At 40.4% G+C, this 23,371-nt stretch overlaps 2 protein-coding genes across 2 annotated transcripts in view; one reads left to right on the plus strand and one right to left on the minus strand.

The window, feature by feature from the left end:
* LOC118896415 (olfactory receptor 1L8-like) overlaps positions 1-23,371 on the minus strand; it is a 64,346-nt gene that overhangs the window by 27,445 nt on the left and 13,530 nt on the right.
* On the plus strand, positions 1,591-16,661 carry LOC118896913 (olfactory receptor 1J4-like). The gene is given in 3 exon segments (XM_036855539.1): positions 1,591-1,894; positions 1,897-2,080; positions 15,680-16,661. Coding segments are annotated over 3 exon segments (1,470 nt in total).

Raw genomic sequence — 23,371 nt, forward strand, 5'->3', positions numbered from 1 at the left:
CCTATTTTATCTAGTTAAAGAGAGGGAGAAACAGTGGAGTCATAGGAGCAGAGATTCCAATACATTTTTTTAAAAACACAGGAAAGAATTGTGACTATAGAAGTTACTAACTGTATGATCATGCTAGTTTCCTACTCCTTCTGAGTATGGTGACAATGAAGTTTTAATAACACCTACCTCCTAGGACTGTTGAAAAATGTAGTGAGGCTATAATCCAAAAATATATTAGTCTGACATAGTGTTCATTAAATGTCAGTTATTTTCAGTGTGAAGATCAATATTGGGAAATAGTGATGGTCAATCAGGTAACTGAATTCAAATAGACACCTCCAATCCTTCAGTATCTCCCAGCTCTCAGACCCCAGATCTCAGATCTCAGGTGTCTTCCTATCTGTGAATATCCAGATCTGAGGCATGGAACACCAGATAAGGATGGAGATAGATGGAGATCATGCACAGAATTAAGGTTTATTTCTTGGCAAGAAGATAAACATACATTAAGACAAGTTCCACCAGGGAAGTTACCCCAGTGATAGGATCTGAGCTCAGAAGCTCACCTTAAGAATGTGAGAGCTCAGATAGACACAAATTTTAGATCAGTTTCTTGGTCTTTTGTGCTGAGCATCTCATAATACTGTTTTATTAAATTCCTGAATTTGATACTGGTTTTTTTTGGATACTTATCCTGTTATAAAAATAATTGATAAAATTTTGTGTGCATTTTATGCAGGACACTGTTCTTAAATATTAATGTGCGTCGAATTAGAATCCTCTTATTAACTCTATGAATATGTGATATTGGTCTCTTCACATTACAGAGGCACAACACGGGGCCAAGAGAGATTTAGCATCCCAAGTCATACAGCTAGAAAGCTGTGGGGCCTGAATCGTAACATGAGGAATCTGGCTTCAGGTCCACACCTTTAGTTGGTCCTTTGTCCATTGTTCCCTAGAGGGTCAGTATCCAGAGGGAAGAGGTCCTGTATGTCCTATTTATTCTTTATTTTTAATATAAATAAATAAATTTATTTATTTTTGGCTTTGTTGGGTCTTGCAGTGCGCGGGCTTCTCATTGCGGTGGCTTCACTTGTTGAGGAGCACAGGCTCTAGGCGTGTGGGTTTCAGTAGTTGTGGCGTGCAGGCTCAGTAGTTGTGGCTCATGGGCTCTAGAGCACAGGCTCAGTAGTTGTGGCGCACAGGCTCAGTTGCTCCACAGCATGTGGGATCTCCCTGGACCAGGGCTCTAACCCGTGTCCCCTGCATTGGCAGGCGGATTCTTAATCACTGCGCTACCAGGGAAGTCCCTGTCCTATTTATTCTTGTGTCTCCAATCAGTAGTTTAGTGCCAGAAACATGGTTAATTAAAAAGAAAACAGGAGAATGAATTTGCTCTAGTTCCCATTGAAAGGAATCATGTTGAGCATTAAGGGTGTCACTTGCTTCGGCAGCTCTAGGTGATGAAAGAAATTTGGGCAGTTATTCTTTTTCTCCACGAGAAAGTAAGAGACCCTAGTGTGGTAGCCATAATCACGGTTTCAAAGCCTCTGACACTTCCCCCTCCCCTTCATCCTCAGCAGACAGGAGAGGAGCATGAGGAGGGAGAACCAGAGCAGCGTGTCCGAGTTCCTCCTCCTGGGGCTCCCCATCCGGCCCGAGCAGCAGGGCGTGTTCTTTGCCCTGTTCCTGGGCGTGTACCTGACCACGGTGCTGGGGAACCTGCTAATTTTCCTGCTCATCAGGCTGGACTCTCACCTCCACACCCCCATGTACTTCTTCCTCAGCCACTTGGCCCTCACTGACGTCTCCTTTTCATCTGTCACTGTCCCTAAGATGCTAATGAGCATGCAAACCCAGGATCAATCCATCCCCTATGCAGGGTGCATAGCACAGATGTATTTTTTTTTACTGATCTGGAGGATTTCCTGCTCACATCAATGACCTATGATCAGTGCGTGGCCATCTGTCACCCTCTCCACTACATCACCGTCATGAGACAGGGACTGTGTACCTTACTGGTAACTGTATCTTGGATTCTCTCCTGTTCCAATGACCTGTGTCACACCCTTCTCCTGTCCCAGCTGTCCTTTTGTGCTGACAACACCATCCGCCATTTTTTCTGTGACCTTGCTGTCCTGCTCAAGCTCTCCTGCTCAGACACATCCCTCAATGAGCTAGCCGTTTTCATGGCAGGAGTGGCTGTCATTATCCTCCTACTAATAGGCATCTTGATCTCTATGGCTGCATCGGGGCCACCATCCTGAAGGTTCCATCCACCAAGGGGATTTGCAAAACCTTGTCCACATGTGGCTCCCATCTCTCTGTGGTATCTCTGTATTATGGAACAATTATTGCGTTATATTTTTTCCCCTCATCCAGCACCTCCAGTGACAAGAACATAATTGCCTCTGCAATGTACACAGTGGTCACACCATTGCTGAACCATTTCATTCATAGCCTAAGAAACAGGGAGATGAAGGGGGCCCTGGAGAAACTCTTCTACAGGGCAAAACCTTCTCTCAATGATGCTGCTCATCGTTATAATAGACACATGTATTCACATAACCCCAGATCCTACACCCTAATCTTGAATCCAGCATGGAATAAGTGCCCAATAGATATTTGATAACCTGAATTGCATTCTGTTACAGTTATTCTCTCATTTCTTTCCATTTCCTTAGTAGAAATTGTGAACTCTGCGTTGATATTATTGATTATTGCTCTTGTCTATTAAATTGAGAAATTACATCATTAGTAGAACTTATGTCTCCTGTCTTATTTCCTGGGAATCTATTAGTTCTTTTTAAAATAGCTTTATGGAGGTATAGTTGACATATAAACATTGCATATATTTGAAGTGTACAGTTTGATATTTTGATACGTATACATTGTGAAATGATCAGCACAATCAAGTTAATGAATGTATACATCACCTCCACATAGTTACCACTTTATTTTTGTGTGTTTGGTGAGAAGACTTAATTCAAGATCCACCTTTGTAGCAAATACCAAATACACAATACAATATGGTTAACTATAGCCATCTTGCTGTACATTAGATCTCAAAACTCATTCACCTTGCATAACTGAAACTTTGTACATTACGCTAGGTGAAATGTCAGACTCAGAAAGACAAATATTGCATGATCCCACTTACATGTGGAATCTAAAATGGTCAAATCACAGAAGCAGAGAATAGGATGATGGTTGCCAGGGGCTGGTGGGAGGGGGAAGTGGGGTGATGTTGGGAATTTATTTGTTCTTATGAATCGTTGGAAGATCTTGACTAACAAGACTCCCTTGGCATAGAGAGTTTGCAGAATGGGAATTTGTAAAGTATCTCCTTTCCATTCCCCACTTCCCATTCAGTTCTCTTCTCCTATTTTTTTGTTGTCATTAGTAACAAAGGTAGGTCCAGAGAAGAAGCTGTATGGTAGCCTTTATAGCTCCAGGAAACTCTGCACTGTTACTGAGTTCAGCTGCTTCACTTAACAGAGAAGGACTCGAGGCTTCTTCTTGATTTTAGGAAAGCTGATCCCTCTTATAGACAACAATGCCCTTCACTCAGATGTTCCCTCTCAGACCAGTTGTCTATGAAGTTTTCTGACTGAATATGTGAGTTTCAAGAAGACACCTGCTCAGTCCAGATTCGGAGTGAGAAAAACAAAGAAAGCAACCATGGTCTGGAGTCTTCTGTTTCCCCCACTGAATTTGGCACCTGTCTCTTTCAATCTCTTCATTATCTGTCTCCCCAAAATTATTTCTGCTCAGCTTAGTGACCACAGGTTTGTGTTATGAGCCTAACTAATTTATCTTCTTTGGCATCAGTGAAGGACCATATAGTTCTCTTTCTTCTGGCTGCACTTAGTTAAGGATAAACAGGATCAAAACTGCCTGTGAGAACTTCCCTGATAGTGCAGTAGTTAAGAATCTGCCTGACAATTCAGGGGACACGGGTCCGAGCCCTGGTCCGGGAAGATCCCACACGCCGCGGAGCAACTAAGCCCTTGCGCCACAACTACTGAGCCCGTGCTCTAGAGCCTACGAGCCACAACTACTGAAGCCCGCAAGCCACAACTACTGAAGCCTGCGTGCCTAGAGCCCATGCTCGCAACAGGAGAAGCCACTGCAATGAGAAGCCTGCGCACCACGACAAAGAACAGCCCCCACTCGCTGCAACTAGAGAAAGCCCGCGTGCAGCAAAGAAGACCCAACGCAGCCAAAAATAAAACAAAACAAACAAACAAACAAAAAACTGCCTGTGAGACTCAGAACCATGTAGGTGTAAGGGAAGAGTATTTGGGAAAGACAGATCTCAGTTGCAAGCTCTATCTGCTGTGGTGGGTGGCCTCAGGCAATTTACTTAATCTCCTCTGAACCTCAAGTTCCTCTTCTGTGTACACAGAAAAATTATAAAATATCTAATGTATTTTTATTGAAAAAAATGTGCCTGCACATTTCATGTTCCCACTGGCAATGTAGGTTTCAATCTCTCCACATTCTCACCAACCATTGTTATTGTCTGTCCTTTTTATTTTAGCCATCTTAGTGGATGTGGAGTGGTATCTCATTGTGGATTTGATTTGCATTTCCCTAATGACTAATGGATGTTGAGCATCTTTTCATGTACTTATTATCAGCTGACTCAGAGCATGGCCATTATCTTTGCCATTGGAAACTTTACCCTCTTACTGGTAACTTCTTTTCCATATATTTTCCTTGAGTGCTCTTGGCACTTAATGATCTTTAGCATCAAAACATATGCCCTGAAAAATCCAGACTGTACTAAATATCTTAGCACTGCTGTTCCTCTACCTTGACCCTACCAAAAATTATGGTAGATCAAGTCATCAAAACAGTACGGTACTGGCACAAAAACCAATATAGATCAATGAAACAAGATAGAAAGCCCAGAAATAAACCCACACATCTGTGGTCATTTAGTCTACAACAAAAGAAGCAAGACTATACAATGGAGAAAAGACAGTCTCTTCAATAAATGGTGCCGGGAAAACTGGACAGCTACATGTAAAAGAATGAAACTAGAACATTCTTTAACACCATACACAAAGATAAACTCAAGAGGGATTAAAGACCTATATGTAAGACCTGATACTATAAAACTCTGAGAGGAAAACATAGGAAGAACACTCTTTGACATAAATCACAGCAATATCTTTTTTGATCCGTCTCCTAAGGTAATGGAAATTAAAACAAAAATTAAAAAATAGGACCTAATTACACTCAAAAGCTTCTGCACAGCAAAGGAAACCATAAACAAAATGAAAAGACAACCCACAGAATGGGAGAAAATATTTGCAGACGATGCGACCGACAAGGGATTAATCTCCAAAATCTACAAACAGCCCATGCAGCTCAATATTAAAAAAACAAACAACCCAATCAAAAAATGGGCAGAAGACCTAAATAGACATTTCTCCAAAGAAGACATACTGATGGCCAAGAGGCAAGATGGCAGATATGTTAGTGAGCCCACCCAAAACTACTAAAAGAATTACCCTGCTGAGTGAGTCTAAACTGCTAACAGCAGACATGTAAACTAAATAAATGGTTGCTCTTGTTTTCTAAACCCTAAGTTTGAGGATGGTTTGTTACGCAGTATTTGATAACTGATACAGAGCTCCTCTGAGGTGGGTGAAATGACTCACAGGATGATGTTTGCCTTCAAAATGCCTGCCTCCCTCATTTTGCATAGACTAATAACTTGGAACAGATTTCAGCATAGCCCCAGCTACGTGGATATTTACCTAATTCATCGAAACGGGAGCAGGAGTTGGCTAATACATACCACTAGTAACTGGAGGAATACAAATGGAAGTGGATCCTCAGGGTGCTGGACAAGGAAGTTATGGAACATAAGGGTGGGTTAGGAGACAAGAGCACCTAAAATGAATTCTCATTTACTGCTGGGACCATTGATAGGCTTGGAAATGATGGTCACCTACAGTAAATGGGATGCACATGCCAGAACACCTTGGCAAAGTATTGAGAAAGAGGTCAGAATCTCAGGGATCTGACCATGTTAGAATGGATTTATTATATGAGACCAGAGAACTCACCAGCTAACTACATTCCCCAAGAAAGGTCAGAAGACACTCCCTTCATTAAAGGAACAAAGGATGTACTGGTGAGGAAGACAACAGAATCACCCAAAATTTGCCTGGGTGCTCTCCTTCCTAGGACTGAACTGATAGGAAATGCTAACAGGGAGTTTGGTCCCCGGTGTAAACAGGAATAAAGTTATTCTGGGGTATCAGAGGCCCAGGTAGAAGCACTTAATCATCAAAAGTAACGTGAATGAAAATATCAAATACTAAAATGTGCAGCAAGGCTAGATCTCCTAGGGATCTGTTGAAATGACTAATACACAGTGGTGTTTTTAGGGCTGAGACAGATGGGAAGCCAACAATGGTATTGCTGAAATTATTATAACCAAGACATCAAAAATAGTACATAGAAAGTTGATGATGCTTTTGCAATAAAAAAGCATAATCTTTCACCCAGTTGTAAGACTTGAGCCAGGGTAAAGGGCATAGCAGCAAGCCATCATACAATGGAAATGCTCTATTTGGGATTAGGCTCAAGCAGATCCAGAGAGCACAAGCAATAGGGACGGTCAGTCTGGAGCCCCATGTCTTCTACCTGAGCTTCAGTTTCCTTTCACTCAACTCACACCCCTGGCCTGTAGAGAGGAAAACACTTGGACCTGGTTCATAGATACCGTCACGATGCCTTGTGATGAGCTACAAATGGATGTATATATACTGCCAAGATGTATACTGCCATATACAACTCCACTCAGGAAGGACTCTAAAGAACCATGGAAAGAAGAAATCCTCCAATGCGCAGAGCGTTAAGCAGTCCTCTTGCTTATCTTTTTTGAATGGGAATAGAAGCACAAAGATAAGGATATAAATAGACCCTTTGGAAGTGAGGAATGCCTCACTCTGATAATATGGTCAGTATAATTTTAAAAATACATAAAAGTGAAATAAACGTTATTCAGAGATAGAACCATACATGGTGTGTAGCAGGTCCCAAAGGACCTTTTTGGAGAGGCAGAGAATTACAGCAGACAAAGAATTAAAAATTGAATTAGGGATAAATGGATTAAACAAGGATTAAGTATTCAGGAACTTCTGGGTGCTATTAACCCATTCTACACCCACCAATGTTTACCTTAATAGAGTAAAGAATGAACTAGATATTTTTCATACCTTATGTCTTCTGTCCTTTTGCTGCCAGGCAGGAAATCCCACAATGGTATTCATGAACCTGGCTGTGCTAGAATTACCTGTTTTGTTTTTATGAAAAATACAAGTGTCTCTTCTCTAGAGAGTTCTGGACCTCCAGGAAATACTAATCTGCAGCCAGAATTCGAAGACATTAACAACAAAAAAACAGGGAGAGAGAGTCACCAAGAACAGAATTGGCCAAGAGACTTTACAGAAATGAGACTGGGAAAAAACAAAGCAAGACCCATGTTCAGTGACAAAACCACTACAAAACATTTCCAAGGTTGGGTTGGAATGGCTCCAAGAACTAGCATGACCTCTACAGTAAATAACCTGTCCCTATGAATTGTCACCTTTTTTTCTTCAAGAGTTCAAATGAGCTCACATTTTAAGGCTCAATAAAATTTCACCGTGTGAGTAAAACTGTACCTGGCCACCTTCAGGTAGATGATTTTTCTTCTTTCTGTCCTCTAACACTTATTATGGCAACTATCACCATCTGACTTGATTAACACCAAACTGAACATGTGTCTGTCTCCACCATGTTTTGACATGGACAGTATCTTACTCATTTTTACATTCTGCTAATAGTGCATAGCACAGTGCCTGGTACATGGTAGGCATCAGCATAAACATATTAGCTTAATATGAATCCATCTCTCGGTACAAACATTAGCACTGAGAAGCAGGATACTAAAGCTGGTAAGGCTATGAACTCCAGAGTCAGACAAGAAATACATTTCAACCTTCACTTTCTGGCTTACTAGTGATCGTTTCCCCATCTGTAAAATGAGATAATCATAGTACCTAATACAAGATGGTTGTAATTGGGGAACAAGAAGATGTGGTACATATATACAGTGGAATATTACTCAGCCGTTTAAAAGAATGAAATAATGCCATTTGCAACAACATGGATGGATCTAGAGATTGTCATACTGAGTGAAGTAAGTCAGACAGAGAAAGAGAAATATAGTATGATATCACTTATATGCAGAATCTTTAAAAAAATGATACAAATGAACTTATTTACAAAACAGAAACAGACTCACAGACTTAGAGAGTGAACTTATGGTTACCACGGGGGAAGGGTGGCGGGGAGGGATAGTTAGGGAGTTTGGGATTGACATGTACACACTGCTGTATGACCAACAAGGACCTACTGTAAAGCACAGGGAACTCTGCTCAGTATTATGTAACATCCTAAATGGGAAAAGAATTTGAAAAAGAACAGATACATGTATTATGTATAACTGAATCACTTTGCTGTACCCCTGAAACTCACACAACATTGTTAATCAACTATACTCCAATATAAAACAAAAAGTTTTTAAAAACTATGCCCATATTAATCAGTGTCCCCAGCCCCAGTGCCTCAGGTCATAGTACCCACCTGGTACAAAGGCTATTGCTTAGCCTTCTGGATTTTCATAGCCTGGATATTACTACTTTGGATAATAACTTTTGCCCAGCACACTGCAGGCTGATGGGTAGACCCCACCCGGCAACATGACAGCCTCTAGGCTATATTTCAGCCTGCTGCAGCCCATACTTATCTGGGCTCTTCAACATCACTGCCATAGCCAATCATTAGACGATGTCATAAACGCAGTCCCACTTTGCTGGCAAATTTTTCTATAGTGTTTAAATCAGTCCCTGTTGACCATTCTAAACCCACAAGGGGGTCACATCACACAGGAGGTAGCACATATGCTTGCTGCATGCCCCACTGTTAAGCCTCTTGAATTAATGCCCATAGATGCCCAGATCTTGCCTCTGAAAGTACATATTAGACTACTATTGAAAGTTCAGTGGGAAGCCTAATGTGGAGAGGCATGCAATGAGCCCCTTTGGAGTTATTTTATCTTCAACGTGATGCTCTTATAGCAGCATCTTTTCTGAATCACTGAGTTCCTCATTTTCTAACTACATTTGTACTTTTCTGACGCTCCCTGGCCAACAAAGCTTTATGCCTCAAAGTCTGAAAATCATCCCAAGATTGTTATAAACCCAGCTGGGTTCATAAGCTCATGCTTGACCAACACCATGATGGCCGGGTGGGTCACCAGATGACACCAGACCCACAGCTGGACCCACCCCTGATGATGACATCAGACCCAGAGCTGGGCTCATCTGTGACGGTGACCTTGCTCCACCCATTGGACTCATCCAGGTGGAAGTTTCCACAATTTTGAATCCTCTCTGTATCTCCTATCCAGTGGTCCCTTCACCCTCTAAACCCCCTCCTGCTCTTCCTATCCCTTCTTTCCCAATCCAACCCCAACCTTCACAAGCTACTCTTCCCTCTCCTTCCATCCTTGCACTTCCTGCTCCTTCCCCACATCTCTGCACCTACAGCTTCACTCTGATAGACCACTGTCACCCACAGATGCATCACAAAATAATTTTTGTGGAAGGCTTACTGAGTGAACAGCCGTGTTTTAAAGCATATGGGTGGTTGGGGAGCCAAAAGGCACCCTCTCAACTGCCTGGTCATGTTGTAGCCTCTCCACGGCTCTTAAAGAAACCTTCACAATATAACACAAACCACTGCCTATTTATATACCTGATGGGCCACATCTCTGAACCTAAACCTTGGTTGTTCTCCTGGTCTTCCCTTTAAAATACTAAATCCATGGGAGTTTGGGATTAGCAGATGCAAACTATTATATACAGAATGGATAAACAACAAGGTCCTACTGTATAGCACAGGGAACTATATTCAATATCTCTTGATAAACCATAATGGAAAAGAAAATGAAAAAGAATGTATATGTATGTATAACTGAATCACTTTGCTGTACAGCAGAAATTAACACAAAATTGTAAATCAGCTATATGAGTATGTATAACAGATTCACTTTGCTGTACACCTGAAACTAACACAACATTGTAAATCAACTATACTCCAGTAAAGATTTAAAATATATATCTATATACCTGATGATTTAGATGACAGTTGAAATAAATGATCTCTAATACCACTTTGAGGGTTATTATTCTAGAACTCTATTTTCTACATTTCTGTGTGTGAACATGAGGGATCATGATTGAAAGGAGAGTTGAAGAGATGCATTAAGGAAACAGAGAGCAAAATGTAAGCTCAAAATTGTCATGGAATGTTCTGCTTGAGGGCATAATGAATGGGAGAAGTTAGTCATGATACCATGAAATAAACTAGAATATCTTCTATAAGCGTTTTTAAAAAAAGAAAAAAAAGGTTTTGGTGAATCTAGTGGCAGCACAGGAATAAAGACGCAGACGGAGAGAATGGACTTGAGGACCCGGGGGTCGGGGGAGGGGAAGCTGCGATGAAGTTAGAAAGTAGCATTGACATACATACGCTACCAAATGTAAAATAAATAGCTAGTGGGAAGCAGCCGCATAGCACATGGAGATCAGCTCAGTGTTTTGTGACCACCTAAAAGGGTGGGATAGGGAGGTTGGGAGGGAGGTACAAGAGGGAGGGGATATGGGGATATACGTATGCATATAGCTGAGTCACTTTGTTATACAGAAACTAACACAATATTGTAGAGCAATTATACTCCAATAAAGATGTTAAAAAAATAAAATAAAATAAAATCAACTAAGATAAGTTTTTAAATTAAACACTGGACATTTCAAATATACTTATTTATTATTCTTCTCAAAATGATAGTTTCCTGACTTTATATAGTTAATGAATGGAAGAACAAAATTCAAATCTAAAAAAAAAAAAATACTAACTCCAACCATCCAGAATAACCCCATATTATCTCCCGATCAAAAGGCTTACTGGAAATATATTAGTTCTTGGTTGCCCAGGCTGAATGCTAAGTCTAAGATTTTAGCCCATGAAGGTTCTTTTATTTCCCCAAATATCCCTCACTCCTGCACTGATTTATGCCTCTGACTCAGGCTTCTCCTTATGATTTGACTTGCACTATCTGCATTTTGGGTTCCTGCCCATAAACAAAGCACACCAACTTTATTCTCTCCACCAAGTATGTTATATTCTTGCCAACTGCCTTTATTTTGCTGACCACATAGGGGGTCATCAGTGTTGCCTTGGAAGCCACAATATTATACAACAAAATAATTGATATTTCCAATCAGGAAATATCCAAAATAATATCTGAATATATTATTTGCCTGCCACAGCCCTCGAAGCCCTGAGTGAGAGGCAGTGCTCCCTGGCAGCTATGGTTGCTGACAGTCGCTAAGCCTTAGATTATCTGCTGGTCAGCCAAGGGGGCATTTGTTCCCTGAAGGATACTTATTGCCATATGTGAATAAACAACACAAAGTTGCTCAGATAGCACAGCATATGGTCTGTTTCTCCAGTAGAAACTTTTCCCCAGTCCTACTCCTTAACCACTGCAGATTCCCAAACCCATTTCCTCTACTTTGCCCAAGCAAATCTGCTTGTACCCACCCAGCTCTCCCCAGGAGTCTTTTGTGTGAATAATAAACTTTCTCTTAAATTCTCTTCCTGTGAAGTGCCATCAGCCTCTGACATTTGAACCAAATCATGTGTCTTCTGGTAATATGCACTGTGTACAGCCGGAATCTTCGATAAACACACACGCACACACACACAATAAAGCAAAACATGGTAAAATGTTAGCCTTTCTGGGATGCGGGTGAAGGGCATACAGGAATTCATTCTATCATATTTACAACTTTTTTCTAAGTCTGAGATCACTTAAAAATTAAATTAAAAAACAATTCTGAGTCCCAGCTGGAACCATGCCCAAGGTAAGTTTGAGCTTGGAACCATGCCCAAGAAGGAAGGAGTCCAAGTCATTCCTGGCATTAGAGACACTGTCCCCTGTGACTCCAGTCCCCTCTGGCTCCTGGACACACTGCTCCCAAAATGACAGTAAGAAATTGGCCAATTAATCCATGGTGGCTCCTCCTTTACTACGAAGAGAAGCTGAGGACTTGAGCGACAATCTGGAAGAGGTGTCTGAACTCATCAACAGCAAGCATAGGTCAGAAGGAGATAGAAACCTGCACTTGACGATGGATCTGCTTGTGTGCTTGTGGGTCTGTGTATGAGTATCTCTGTGTTATGAGTGTGTGTGTGTCTGTGTGTATTGTGTATGCTTGTGTACGTGCTGTTTGGTAGTTGTGTGTGTTTGTGTACTATGTACCTGACTCAGAGCCTGATTCTTTTCCTGAGTTAGACCCAATCCAGGTCCTGTTTTAGCACATGTAAATCAAGTTATCAGCTTCCTAACATGCGATTAGGGACTCCTGAGTTGTGCCCGTGATCTTTTTTTTTTTTAAACTTTATTTATTTATTTATTTATTTTTGGCTGTGTTGGGTCTTCGTTTCTGTGCAAGGGCTTTCTCTAGTTGCGGCAAGTGGGGGCCACTCTTCATCACGGTGCGCGGGCCTCTCACTGTCGTGGCCTCTCTTGTTGCGGAGCACAGGCTCCAGACGCGCAGGCTCAGTAGTTGTGGCTCACGGGCCTAGTCGCTCCGCGGCATGTGGGATCTTCCCAGACCAGGGCTCGAACCCGTGTCCCCTGCATTGGCAGGCAGATTCTCAACCACTGCGCCACCAGGGAAGCCCTGTGTCCGTGATCTTAATATTCGCCTCCTGCTGTTACGATGGGGGCATTTCCGCTGTCCGGTGGGTGCCACAGCTGAGAGGATGAGTGGTCAGCATCAGGACTGGGACCTCACCAAAGAACCAAGGTCAGACAGGGCTCAACCTCCCCTCAGCAGTGTGCGCTAGTATGTGTGCGAGCTGTGTTTGTGGGTGACACACTCGTGTGAGAGCAGGAATGTGTGCTGTTTGCTTTTGTCTGTGTGTATGTTACCACGTGTACGGGCCGGTGGTGGTGAATAGGCTTAGCTGCCCCACGCTGACTGCCTTCACCCTGGAAGGGTTTGGGGCCCAAGCACGCCGCTCAGTTAAGGGAGTGTGTGTGCTGCTTGTTGCAGTGAGTGTGCGGCTAGGTGTGCATGTGTGTTGTTGGTGTGTGTCTTGTGAGATTTTTGAATTGTATATGGCCTTGTGTGTTTTTGGTGATGTGTATGTATTGTGATGAGTTATGTATATGTGGTATGTGAGTTGTGCGTTTTACCAGGTATGTCATACTTGTGTGTCAATGGTGCATTGTGAGTGTATTGGTGGGTGATACATTATTGTGCATTGTATATGTCTTACCTTGTGTGTTATTTATGACTTGGATATATATGAGTATTTATGAACTGAACCACATACTGGTTATCCTTCTCCCAGAATGGGACTCGCCACAGGTGACAGGAATCCTCAGATCAGCAGTGTGTGTGTGTGTTTGTGTGAGAGAGAGAAAGAGAGAGAGAGAAAGAGATTTGTATGTGTGTTTGATGCTTCTGATTTGCACCCATGACCTCAAATATTTCCTTATGTGACCTCCTTCTGGGGTAACATCAACTGAGATAAACAATGCCCCAAGTGACTGTTTCCTATAAAGGATCTGCTATCATTTTCATATACCTGAGTGTGACTGAGTTGCTCAGAGTTTTGTCCTCCTTTGCTTTCACTTAATGTCCCAGCAAAAAACACTAGGCACCCAGCTGAGTGAAGTTAGAGTGCAGAAGCCCCACCAAACGGCAGTAAGACCTTGGGAAGTCACTTAATTCTTTGGCCTCAGTTTATATATCTATAAAATGGAAGCTTACAGGCCCTCAATAAATATCTTTGGCTTGAATAGAAGTTAATGTATGTGAGAACGTTTTCTCAATTGGAAAATATATAAATATGAATGAAAGGAATTATCTAGACAGAGCACTAAGAAAATTCTGGACAACTTCAGTTTTCTTTCAGCCCTAAAATAACAGTGTCTGGCACTCATAACCAATGAAAGGGGAGAGTTCCATGTTAAAGGCATGGTTTCTGATCATGCAGTAGTATTATATTGAACTCCATGAAGTAACCAACGTTCGATCATTTTTAACCTACAGAAAATGGCAATTTTATATACATAATATATGTATATTCCTATGTATATTCCTTTTTATATATTTCTATTTATATATTCTTATATGCACATGCAATACATACATGTATATGTGTATATGTATATCTATATGGCTATTGTTCAATCACCCTATATACATATATGGGATATACACACACACACACATATATATCCCATGTTCCATGTATGTTTATATATATTCCATCTATGTATGTGTATATATACATATATCACCTTGTATATATGTGAATATCTATGTATCCTCTCTGACAGCTTGCTGTATGCCTGTGAAATTTATATCATGTATATTTCCATTTCCCAACAGCTTAAATGGGAAAAGAACACTAATTCTTACTACAACAATGAAGATTTTATCTGGTTATGTAAGGCTAATGTGTGGATTTAATTAGTAAATGTATGTAAAACCCTCAGCATAGTTCTGGTCACATAGCATAGTCCCTCAGATGTTCATCATTATTATAAAACATAGTCTGTGGACTATTCTGGCACCAAGTGGTTTTAAGTGACCACCCATTTCTAGAGTACTGATGAGTTCACAGCTGTAGGTCAATGGCATCCGGCCAGGTTCCCAGGAGGAGTGTGACAAGGTTCCAACAACACCACCTCAGCACTGGAAACAACTGAGACCAGTTTGCAGAGGTTCATCTACTATTTCTGCCACAGTGAAGTATTATGGTTTGGCTCCGTTTCATTGTCATGAACTATCCCAGCATGCTTATAAAAAATATAGCCATTGGGCTTCCCTGGTGGCGCAGTGGTTGAGAATCTGCCTGCTAATGCAGGGGACACGGGTTCGAGCCCTGGTCTGGGAAGATCCCACTTGCCACAGAGCAGCTTGGCCCGTGAGCCACAACTACTGAGCCTGCACGTCTGGAGCCTGTGCTCCGCAACAAGAGAGGCCGCGATAGTGAGAGGCCCGCTCACCGCGATGAAGAGTGGCCCCCGCTTGCCACAACTAGAGAAAGCCCTTGCACAGAAACGAAGACCCAACACAGCCATAAATAAATAAATAAATAAGTAGAAAGAAGCACTCATATTTAAATATATATATATATATATATATATATATATATATATATATATATATATATATATATATATAGCCATAGAAGAGAGGGACCTTGCCTTTCTTATTCACAGCTGCATTCTCAGTCCTGAGTAGAGGGCTGGGTTCAGACTCAATGTTCAATAAATAATGGTTGAATGAAAGGGTAAACATCCTCTTGCCTCCGTGCAATGAAGTCTTGTTGGCTACTTTTGGATGTGATGTTTTCCTGGATCCAGACTGGGATAGAGCAAAGAGGCATGCATCCATAGGTGTGAGAAATTAATAGGAAGGTAGTCTAAAATTCATTGGTTTCTCAGAAAATTGCAGTATGAACTGTATCCGTACTGTTCTTTCTGATATTCCTAACCCTCCTTTATCCCCAGCATATAAAAGCACAGCATGAGGCCTGAGAACCAGAGCAGCGTGCCCGAGTTCCTCCTCCTGGGGCTCCCCATCCAGCCCGAGCAACAGGGCGTGTTCTTCGCCCTGTTCCTGGGCGTGTACCTGACCACGGTGCTGGGGAACCTGCTAATCCTCCTGCTCATCAGGCTGGACTCTCGCCTCCACACCCCCATGTACTTCTTCCTCAGCCACTTGGCCTTCTCTGACCTCTCCTTTTCATCGGTCACCATCCCAAAGATGTTGATGAACATGCAGACTCAATGCCAATCTATCACATACGCAGGGTGCATTTCACAGGTGTATTTCTTTATATTCTTTGGTTGCCTTGACAGCTTTCTTCTCGCAATGATGTCCTATGACAGGTATGTGGCCGTGTGCCACCCCCTCCACTACACCACCATCATGAGGGATGAGCTTTGTGTCATACTAGTGGCTGGGTGCTGGTTCGCCTCTTGTGCCCAAGCTCTGTTGCACACCCTCCTCGTGGACCGGTTGTCCTTCTGTGCAGGGACTGTCATCCCCCACTTCTTTTGTGATCTTGCTGCTGTGCTCAAGTCCTCCTGCTCTGATACCTCCCTCAATGAGTTGCTCATCCTCACTGAAGGGGGATTTATCTTCACCCTGCCATTGGGTGGTATTTTGGGCTCCTATATCAGCATGGCAGCCATCATCCTGAAGGTTCCCTCCTTCAAGAGAATCTTCAAAGCCTTGTCTACATGTGGTTCTCATCTGTTTGTAGTGTTTTTATATTATGGGACAATTGCAGGTGTTTACTATATCCCCTCATCAGGCAACTCCAAAGACAAGGACATAATTGCTTCTTTGATGTACATGGTGGTCACCCCCATGCTGAACCCCTTCATCTACAGCCTGAGGAATAAGGATAGGAAATGTGCTCTTCAGAAAATCTTCAGGACCAAGGACACCCCCTTGGTGTCAATAATTCATTCCTTCTCACGGACACTCATGGAGCTGTGAAATATGTCTCCTTTAAAAGTTGTAACTTGGACAAGTCTTATCACTGACACCATTTTTCTCTCAGTCTCATTTTACATTTCCTCTCATCTTTTTCTTCACCTGATGTTTTTTTTTTCCCCCACCTGCTCTCTGAATTCCGTGTATTAATGTTTCTGCAGTGGAATTCCACACCCTCCTATGATGTTCACAAGCCCGTGAGACTTTTGAACCTACTTCCCTGAGCTTTTAGTTTTCTATCTCCATCTTTTTCCTCAATAGACTTCTCTGTCTGGTACTGATATCAACACATAGTCATATGAATTTTCTTAACACCACCAACCTTCATTTATTTCATGTGTGAGGAATTCAGAAGAAGTTACCAAACTGCTTTACCTATGCAATGGCATCGAGCACAGCTGGCATTAATTATGCATTTTAATGTACAATTTATTTAATCCTCAGCACAAGCCTCTTATAAGGGTGCTAACATTTTCCAAATTTGCAGAGAAGCAAAGTAAAGCCCAGAGAGGTCAGGTAAGTAGCCGCCCTAAGACTTAATCTCAGATATGTGTGACTTTAAAACAGTGTGTTTAACCAGATTACTTTATTGCCATTATCCTGATCTTTAACACTATTTACCAGTTTGGATGTTTTTGTCCTTATATAAAGCATACAGTAAGTACTCTTTTTGTGTTCCACTTTTTTTGTTCAGTATCATTACGGTTAACTCTGTCTCAAGGCTTTATCGTTTTCAAATGGGTCTATATGCCTTAATGTATTCATCCATTCTAGTTTTGATTGACATTTGGATTGTTTCCAGTTTGGGACTTGTCTATACACCTAAGAATGGAGTTTGGGGTTCACAATGAATGCATATTTTCAGCCTTAATAGATAATACAAGAAAGTTAAAGTGTTTGTACCAATCATCCCTGTAATATATGAAAAAGCATGGTCCACTTCCTCGCCAACACTTATACCACCCATATTTTCCACTGTATACATTCTTATGTGTTTGTAGAAGAACTGTGTTATGGTTTGAATTTGCATTTGTCTGATAAGCCCTGTAGTTTATCACCTTTGCCTATGCTTGTTGATCATTTGGGTATCCTCTCTTACAAAGGACCTGTTCCCAGTCCTTTGCTGCTGTTTTACTGGGTAGTCTGCTTTTATAAATTAATTTCCAGGAGTTCTTTAAATATTCTAGTTATGAGTCCTTTGTTGGATATGTGTATGAAGAATTTTTTCTTTCATTATGTAGCTTGCTTGTTCTCTATATTAATATCTTTTGTTGAACAGAAGTTCTAATCTTAATGTAATGCATATTTTTCCAATGGGGTTAATTCTATTTGTGTCCTGTTTAAGAAATCTTTGTCCAAAGTTCTTAAAGATATTACTCTAAGATTTTGTCTTTGAATTTTCTTGGTTCATCTTTAATATTTTTTAATATATGTATTTAAAGTCCATCTGGGTTCACTTTTTAGTGTATGTTTTAAGACATGGATTCAGATTAATTTTTTTCCATATGGATATCCAATAGATACACAAGAATTCACTGAAAATTACATTCTTTCCCCACTAAACTGCAATAATGTTTTTGTCATAAATCAAATGACTGAATATGTTATCTTGACTATTTTTTCCTTTTGTAATTCCATTTAAATTTTAGATTCTGCTTGACAAAAACAAAACTGTTGTTATTTTGTCTGGGATGTCATTGAACATATAAAGCAGCTTAGGGAGGACTGCCATCTTTAAAATAAAAAAACTGTAGCATACATCAGTATTATATTCCTTTTCATTGCCAAATAATATTTCATTGTATGGATAGGCTCTGTTTTATTTATCCAGTTTTCAGCTGATAGACATTGGATTTAAAAAAATTTTTTGGCTATTCTGAATAATGCTGCTCAGAACATTTGTGTACAAATTTTTGTGAGGCCTGTTTTCACTTCTATTGGATATATACCTAAGATTAGATTTTGAGGGGTCATATGGTAACTCTATATTTAACTTCTGAGGAACTGCCAGACTGTTTTCCAAAGTAGCCACACCATTTTACATTCCCACCATGTATATAAGAGGGTTTCAACTTCTCCACATCCTCACCAACACTTGAAATTGTTTTCCTTTTTGGTTTTCATCATCCTAGTGGGTATGAAGTGGTATCTCATTGTAGTTTTGACTCTTAGTTCTCTAAAGATACTGAGCATATTTACATGTGCTTATTGGCCATCTGTATATCTTCAGAGAAATGTCTATTCAGATCCTTTGCTCACTTTTAAATTGGATTTTTTTCTAACAAGTTGTAAGAGTTATTTATATACTTTAGAAGCAAGTCCTTTATCAAATATGTAATTTGCAAATATTTTCCCATTCTGTGGGTTGACTTTTTTATTTTTTTCCATTTAGGCCCATTTCCAATTTTATTTTATTTTATTTTTTTAACATCTTTTTTGGAGTATAATTGCTTTACAATGTGTATTAGCTTCTGCTTTATAACAAAGCGAATCAGCTATACATATACATATATCCCCATATCCCCTCCCTCTTGCATCTTCCTCCCACCCTCCCTATCCCACCCCTCTAGGTGGTGACAAAACACCGAGCTGCTCTCCCTGTGCTATGTGGCTGTTTCTGTGGGTTGACTTTTCATTTCTTGATAGTACTACTTTAAACGCAAAGGCTTTAATTTTGATGGAATCTAATTTTTTTTTTTTTTTTTGTGGTGCTTGTGTAAGATCTAAGAAGGTTTTGCCAAACTCAAGGTCATAGAGGTTCAGTCCTATGTTTTTTGTAAGAGTTTTATAGTTTAGTTCTTACATTTAGGTCTATAGTCCATTTTGAGTTAATTTTGTGTACAATGTGGGAAAAAGGAGCTCAACTTCATTCTTTTGCATATAGAGATTCACTTTTCCCAGTACCATTTGTTAAGAAGATGTTTCTTTTCCACATTGAATTGTCTTGACACCTTACCAAAATTCAATTGGATGTAACTGTAGGGATTACTTCTGGGTTCTCAGCTCTGTTCCAATGATCTATATGTCTATCTTATGCCTGTATCCTACTATCTTGATTACTGTAGTTCTGTACTAAGTTTCGAAATCAGAACATGTGAATCCTGGCTGTTCTACTTTTTCAAGATTGTTTCTGTTAGTCTGGATTCCTTGAATTTCCATATGTAGATTAAGATCAATTCGTCAGTTTCTGCAAAGAAGCCAGCTGGGATTTTGGCAGGAATTATATTGAATATATAGATCAGTTTGAACTGGGCTTTTGGCAGGAATTATATTGAATATACAGATCAGTTTGAGCAGGGATTTGGGGAGGAATTATATTAAATATATATATCAGTTTTGACAGTCTTGCTATCTTTTTTATTTTGGTCTGTTTGTTTATTTGTTTTAACATCTTTATTGGAGTATAATTTCTTTATATTGTTGTGCTAGTTTCTGCTGTATAACAAAGTGAATCAGCTATATGTATACATACATCCCCATATCCCCTCCCTCTTGCGTCTCCCTCCCACACTCCCTATTCCACCCCTCTAGGTGGTCACAAAGCACCGAGCTGATCTCCATGTGTTATGCAGCGGTTTCCCACTAGCTATCTGTTTAACATTTGGTAGTGTATATATGTCAATGCCATTCTCTCACTTCCTCCCAGCTTACCCTTCCCCCTCCCCGTGTCCTTAAGTCCATTCTCTATGTCTGCATCTTTATTCTGGTCCTGCCCCTAGGTTCTTCAGAACCATTTTTTTTTTATTCCATATATGTGTGTTAGCATATGATATTTTTCTCTTTCCGATTTACTTCACTCTGTATAACAGGCTCTAGGAACATCCACCTCACTACAAATAACTCAACTTTTTTTCTTTTTATGGCTGAGTAATATTCCATTGTATATATATGCCACATCGTCTTTATGCATTCATCTCTCCATGGACACTTAGGTTGCTTCCATGTCCTGGCTATTGTAAATAGTGCTGCAATGAACATTGTGGTACATGACTCTTGTTGAATTATGGTTTTCTCAGGGTATATACCCAGTAGTGGGATTGCTGGGTCATATGGTAGTTCTATTTTTAGTTTTTTAAGGAACCTCCATACTGTTCTCCATAGTGGCTGTATCAATTTACATTCCCACCAACAGTGCAAGAGGGTTCCCTTTTCTCCACACCCTCTCCAGCATTTATTCTTTGAAGATTTTTTAATGATGGCCATTCTGACTGGTGTGAGGTGATACCTCATTGTAATTTTATTTATTTATTTATTTATGGCTGTGTTGGGTCTTCGTTTCTGTGCGAGGGCTCTCTCTAGTTGCGGCAAGTGGGGGCCACCCTTCATCGCGGTGCGCGGGCCTCTCACTATCGCGGCCTCTCTTGTTGCGGAGCACAGGCTCCAGATGCGCAGGCTCAGCAATTGTGGCTCACGGGCTTAGTTGCTCCCCGGCATGTGGGATCTTCCCAGACCAGGGCTCGAACCCACGTCCCCTGCATTGGCAGGCAGACTCTCAACCACTGCGCCACCAGGGAAGCCCCCCTCATTGTAATTTTGATTTGCATTTCTCTAATGATTAGTGATATTGAGCAACCTTTCATGTGTTTGTTGGCAATCTGTATATCTTCTTTGGAGAGATGTCTATTTAGGTCTTCTGCTCATTTTTGGATTGGGTTGTTTGTTTTTTTGATATTGAGCTGCATGAGCTGCTTGTAAATTTTGGAGATTAACCCTTCGTCAGTTGCTTCATTTGCAAATATTTTCTCCCATTCTGAGAGTTGTCTTTTCGTCTTGTTTATGGTTTCCATTGCTGTGCAAAAGCTTTTAAGTTTCATTAGGTCCCATTTATTTATTTTGGTTTTTATTTCCATTTCTCTAGGAGCTGGGTCTAAAAGGATCTTGCTGTGATTTATGTCATAGAGTGTTCTGCTTATGTTTTCCTCTAAGAGTTTGATAGTGTCTGGCCTTACATTTAGGTCTTTAATCCATTTTGAGTTTATTTTTGTGTATGGTGTTAGGGAATGTTCTAATTTCATTCTTTTACATGTAGCTGTCCAGTTTTCCCAGCACCACTTATTGAAGAGGCTGTCTTTTCTCCACTGTATATTCTTACCTCCTTTATCAAAGATAAGGTGACCATATGTGTGTGGGTTTACCTCTGGGCTTTCTATCCTGTTCCATTGATCTATATTTCTGTTTTTGTGCCAGTACCACACTGTCTTGATTACTGTAGCTGTGTAGTATAGTCTGAAGTCAGGGAGCCTGATTCCTCCACCTCCGTTTTTTTTTCTCAAGATTGATTTGGCTATTCAGCGTCTTTTGCGATTCCATACAAATTGTGAAATTTTTTGTTCTAGTTCTGTGAAAAATGCCAGTGGTAGTTTGATAGGGGTTGCATTGAATCTGCAGATTGCTTTGGATAGTAGAGTCATTTTCACAATGTTGATTCTTCCAATCCAAGAACATGGTATATATCTCTCCAACTATTTGTATCATCTTTTTTTTTTTTTTGTATCATCTTTAATTTCTTTCACCAGTGTCTTATAATTTTCTGCATACAGGTCTTTTGTCTCCTTAGGTAGGTTTATTCCTAGATATTTTGTTCTTTTTGTTGCAATGGTAAATGGAAGTGTTTTCTTAATTTCACTTTCAGATTTTTCATCATTAGTGTATAGGAATGCAAGAGATTTCTGTGCATTAATTTTGTATCCTGCTACTTTACCAAATTCATTGATTAGCTCTAGTAGTTTTCTGGTAGCATCTTTAGGATTCTCTATGTATAGTATCATGTCATCTGCAAATAGTGACAGCTTTACTTCTTCTTTTCTGATTTGGATTCCTTTTATTTCTTTTTCTTCTCTGATTGCTGTGGCTAAAACTTCCAAAACTCTGTTGAATAATAGTGGTGAGAGTGGGCAACCTTGTCTTGTTCCTGATCTGAGTGGAAATGGTTTCAGTTTTTCACCATTGAGGTCAATGTTGGCTGTGGGTTTGTCATATATGGCCTTTATTATGTTGAGGAAAGTTCCCTCTATGCCTACTTTCTGCAGGGCTTTTATCATAAATGGGTGTTGAATTTTGTCGAAAGATTTCTCTGCATCGATTGAGATGATCATATGGTTTTTCTCCTTCAGTTTGTTAATATGGTGTATCATGTTGATTGATTTGCGTATATTGAAGGATCCTTGCATTCCTGAGATAAACCCCACTTGATCATAATGTATGATCCTTTTAATGTGCTGTTGGATTTGTTTGTTAGTATTTTGTTGAGGATTTTTGCATCTGTGTTCCTCAGTGATATTGGCCTGTAGTTTTCTTTCTTTGTGACATCTTTGTCTGGTTTTGGTATCAGAGTGATGGTGGCCTCGTAGAATGAGTTTGGGAGTGTTCCTCCGTCTGCTATATTTTGGAAGAGTTTAAGAAGGATAGGTGTTAGCTCTTCTCTAAATGTTTGATAGAATTCGCCTGTGAAGCCATCTGTCCTGGGCTTTTGTTTGTTGGAAGATTTTTAATCACAGTTTCAATTTCAGTGCTTGTGATTGGTCTGTTCATATTTTCTGTTTCTTCCTTGTTCAGTCTCGGAAGGTTGTACATTTCTAAGAATTTGTCCATTTCTTCCAGGTTGTCCATTTTATTGGCATATAGTTGGTTGTAGTAAGCTCTCATGATCCTTTGTATTTCTGCAGTGTCAGTTGTTACTTCTCCTTTTGCACTTCTAATTCTATTGATTTGAG

Source organism: Balaenoptera musculus, chromosome 6, assembly GCF_009873245.2.
Source record: "Balaenoptera musculus isolate JJ_BM4_2016_0621 chromosome 6, mBalMus1.pri.v3, whole genome shotgun sequence".
Taxonomy (NCBI): Eukaryota; Metazoa; Chordata; class Mammalia; order Artiodactyla; family Balaenopteridae; genus Balaenoptera; species Balaenoptera musculus.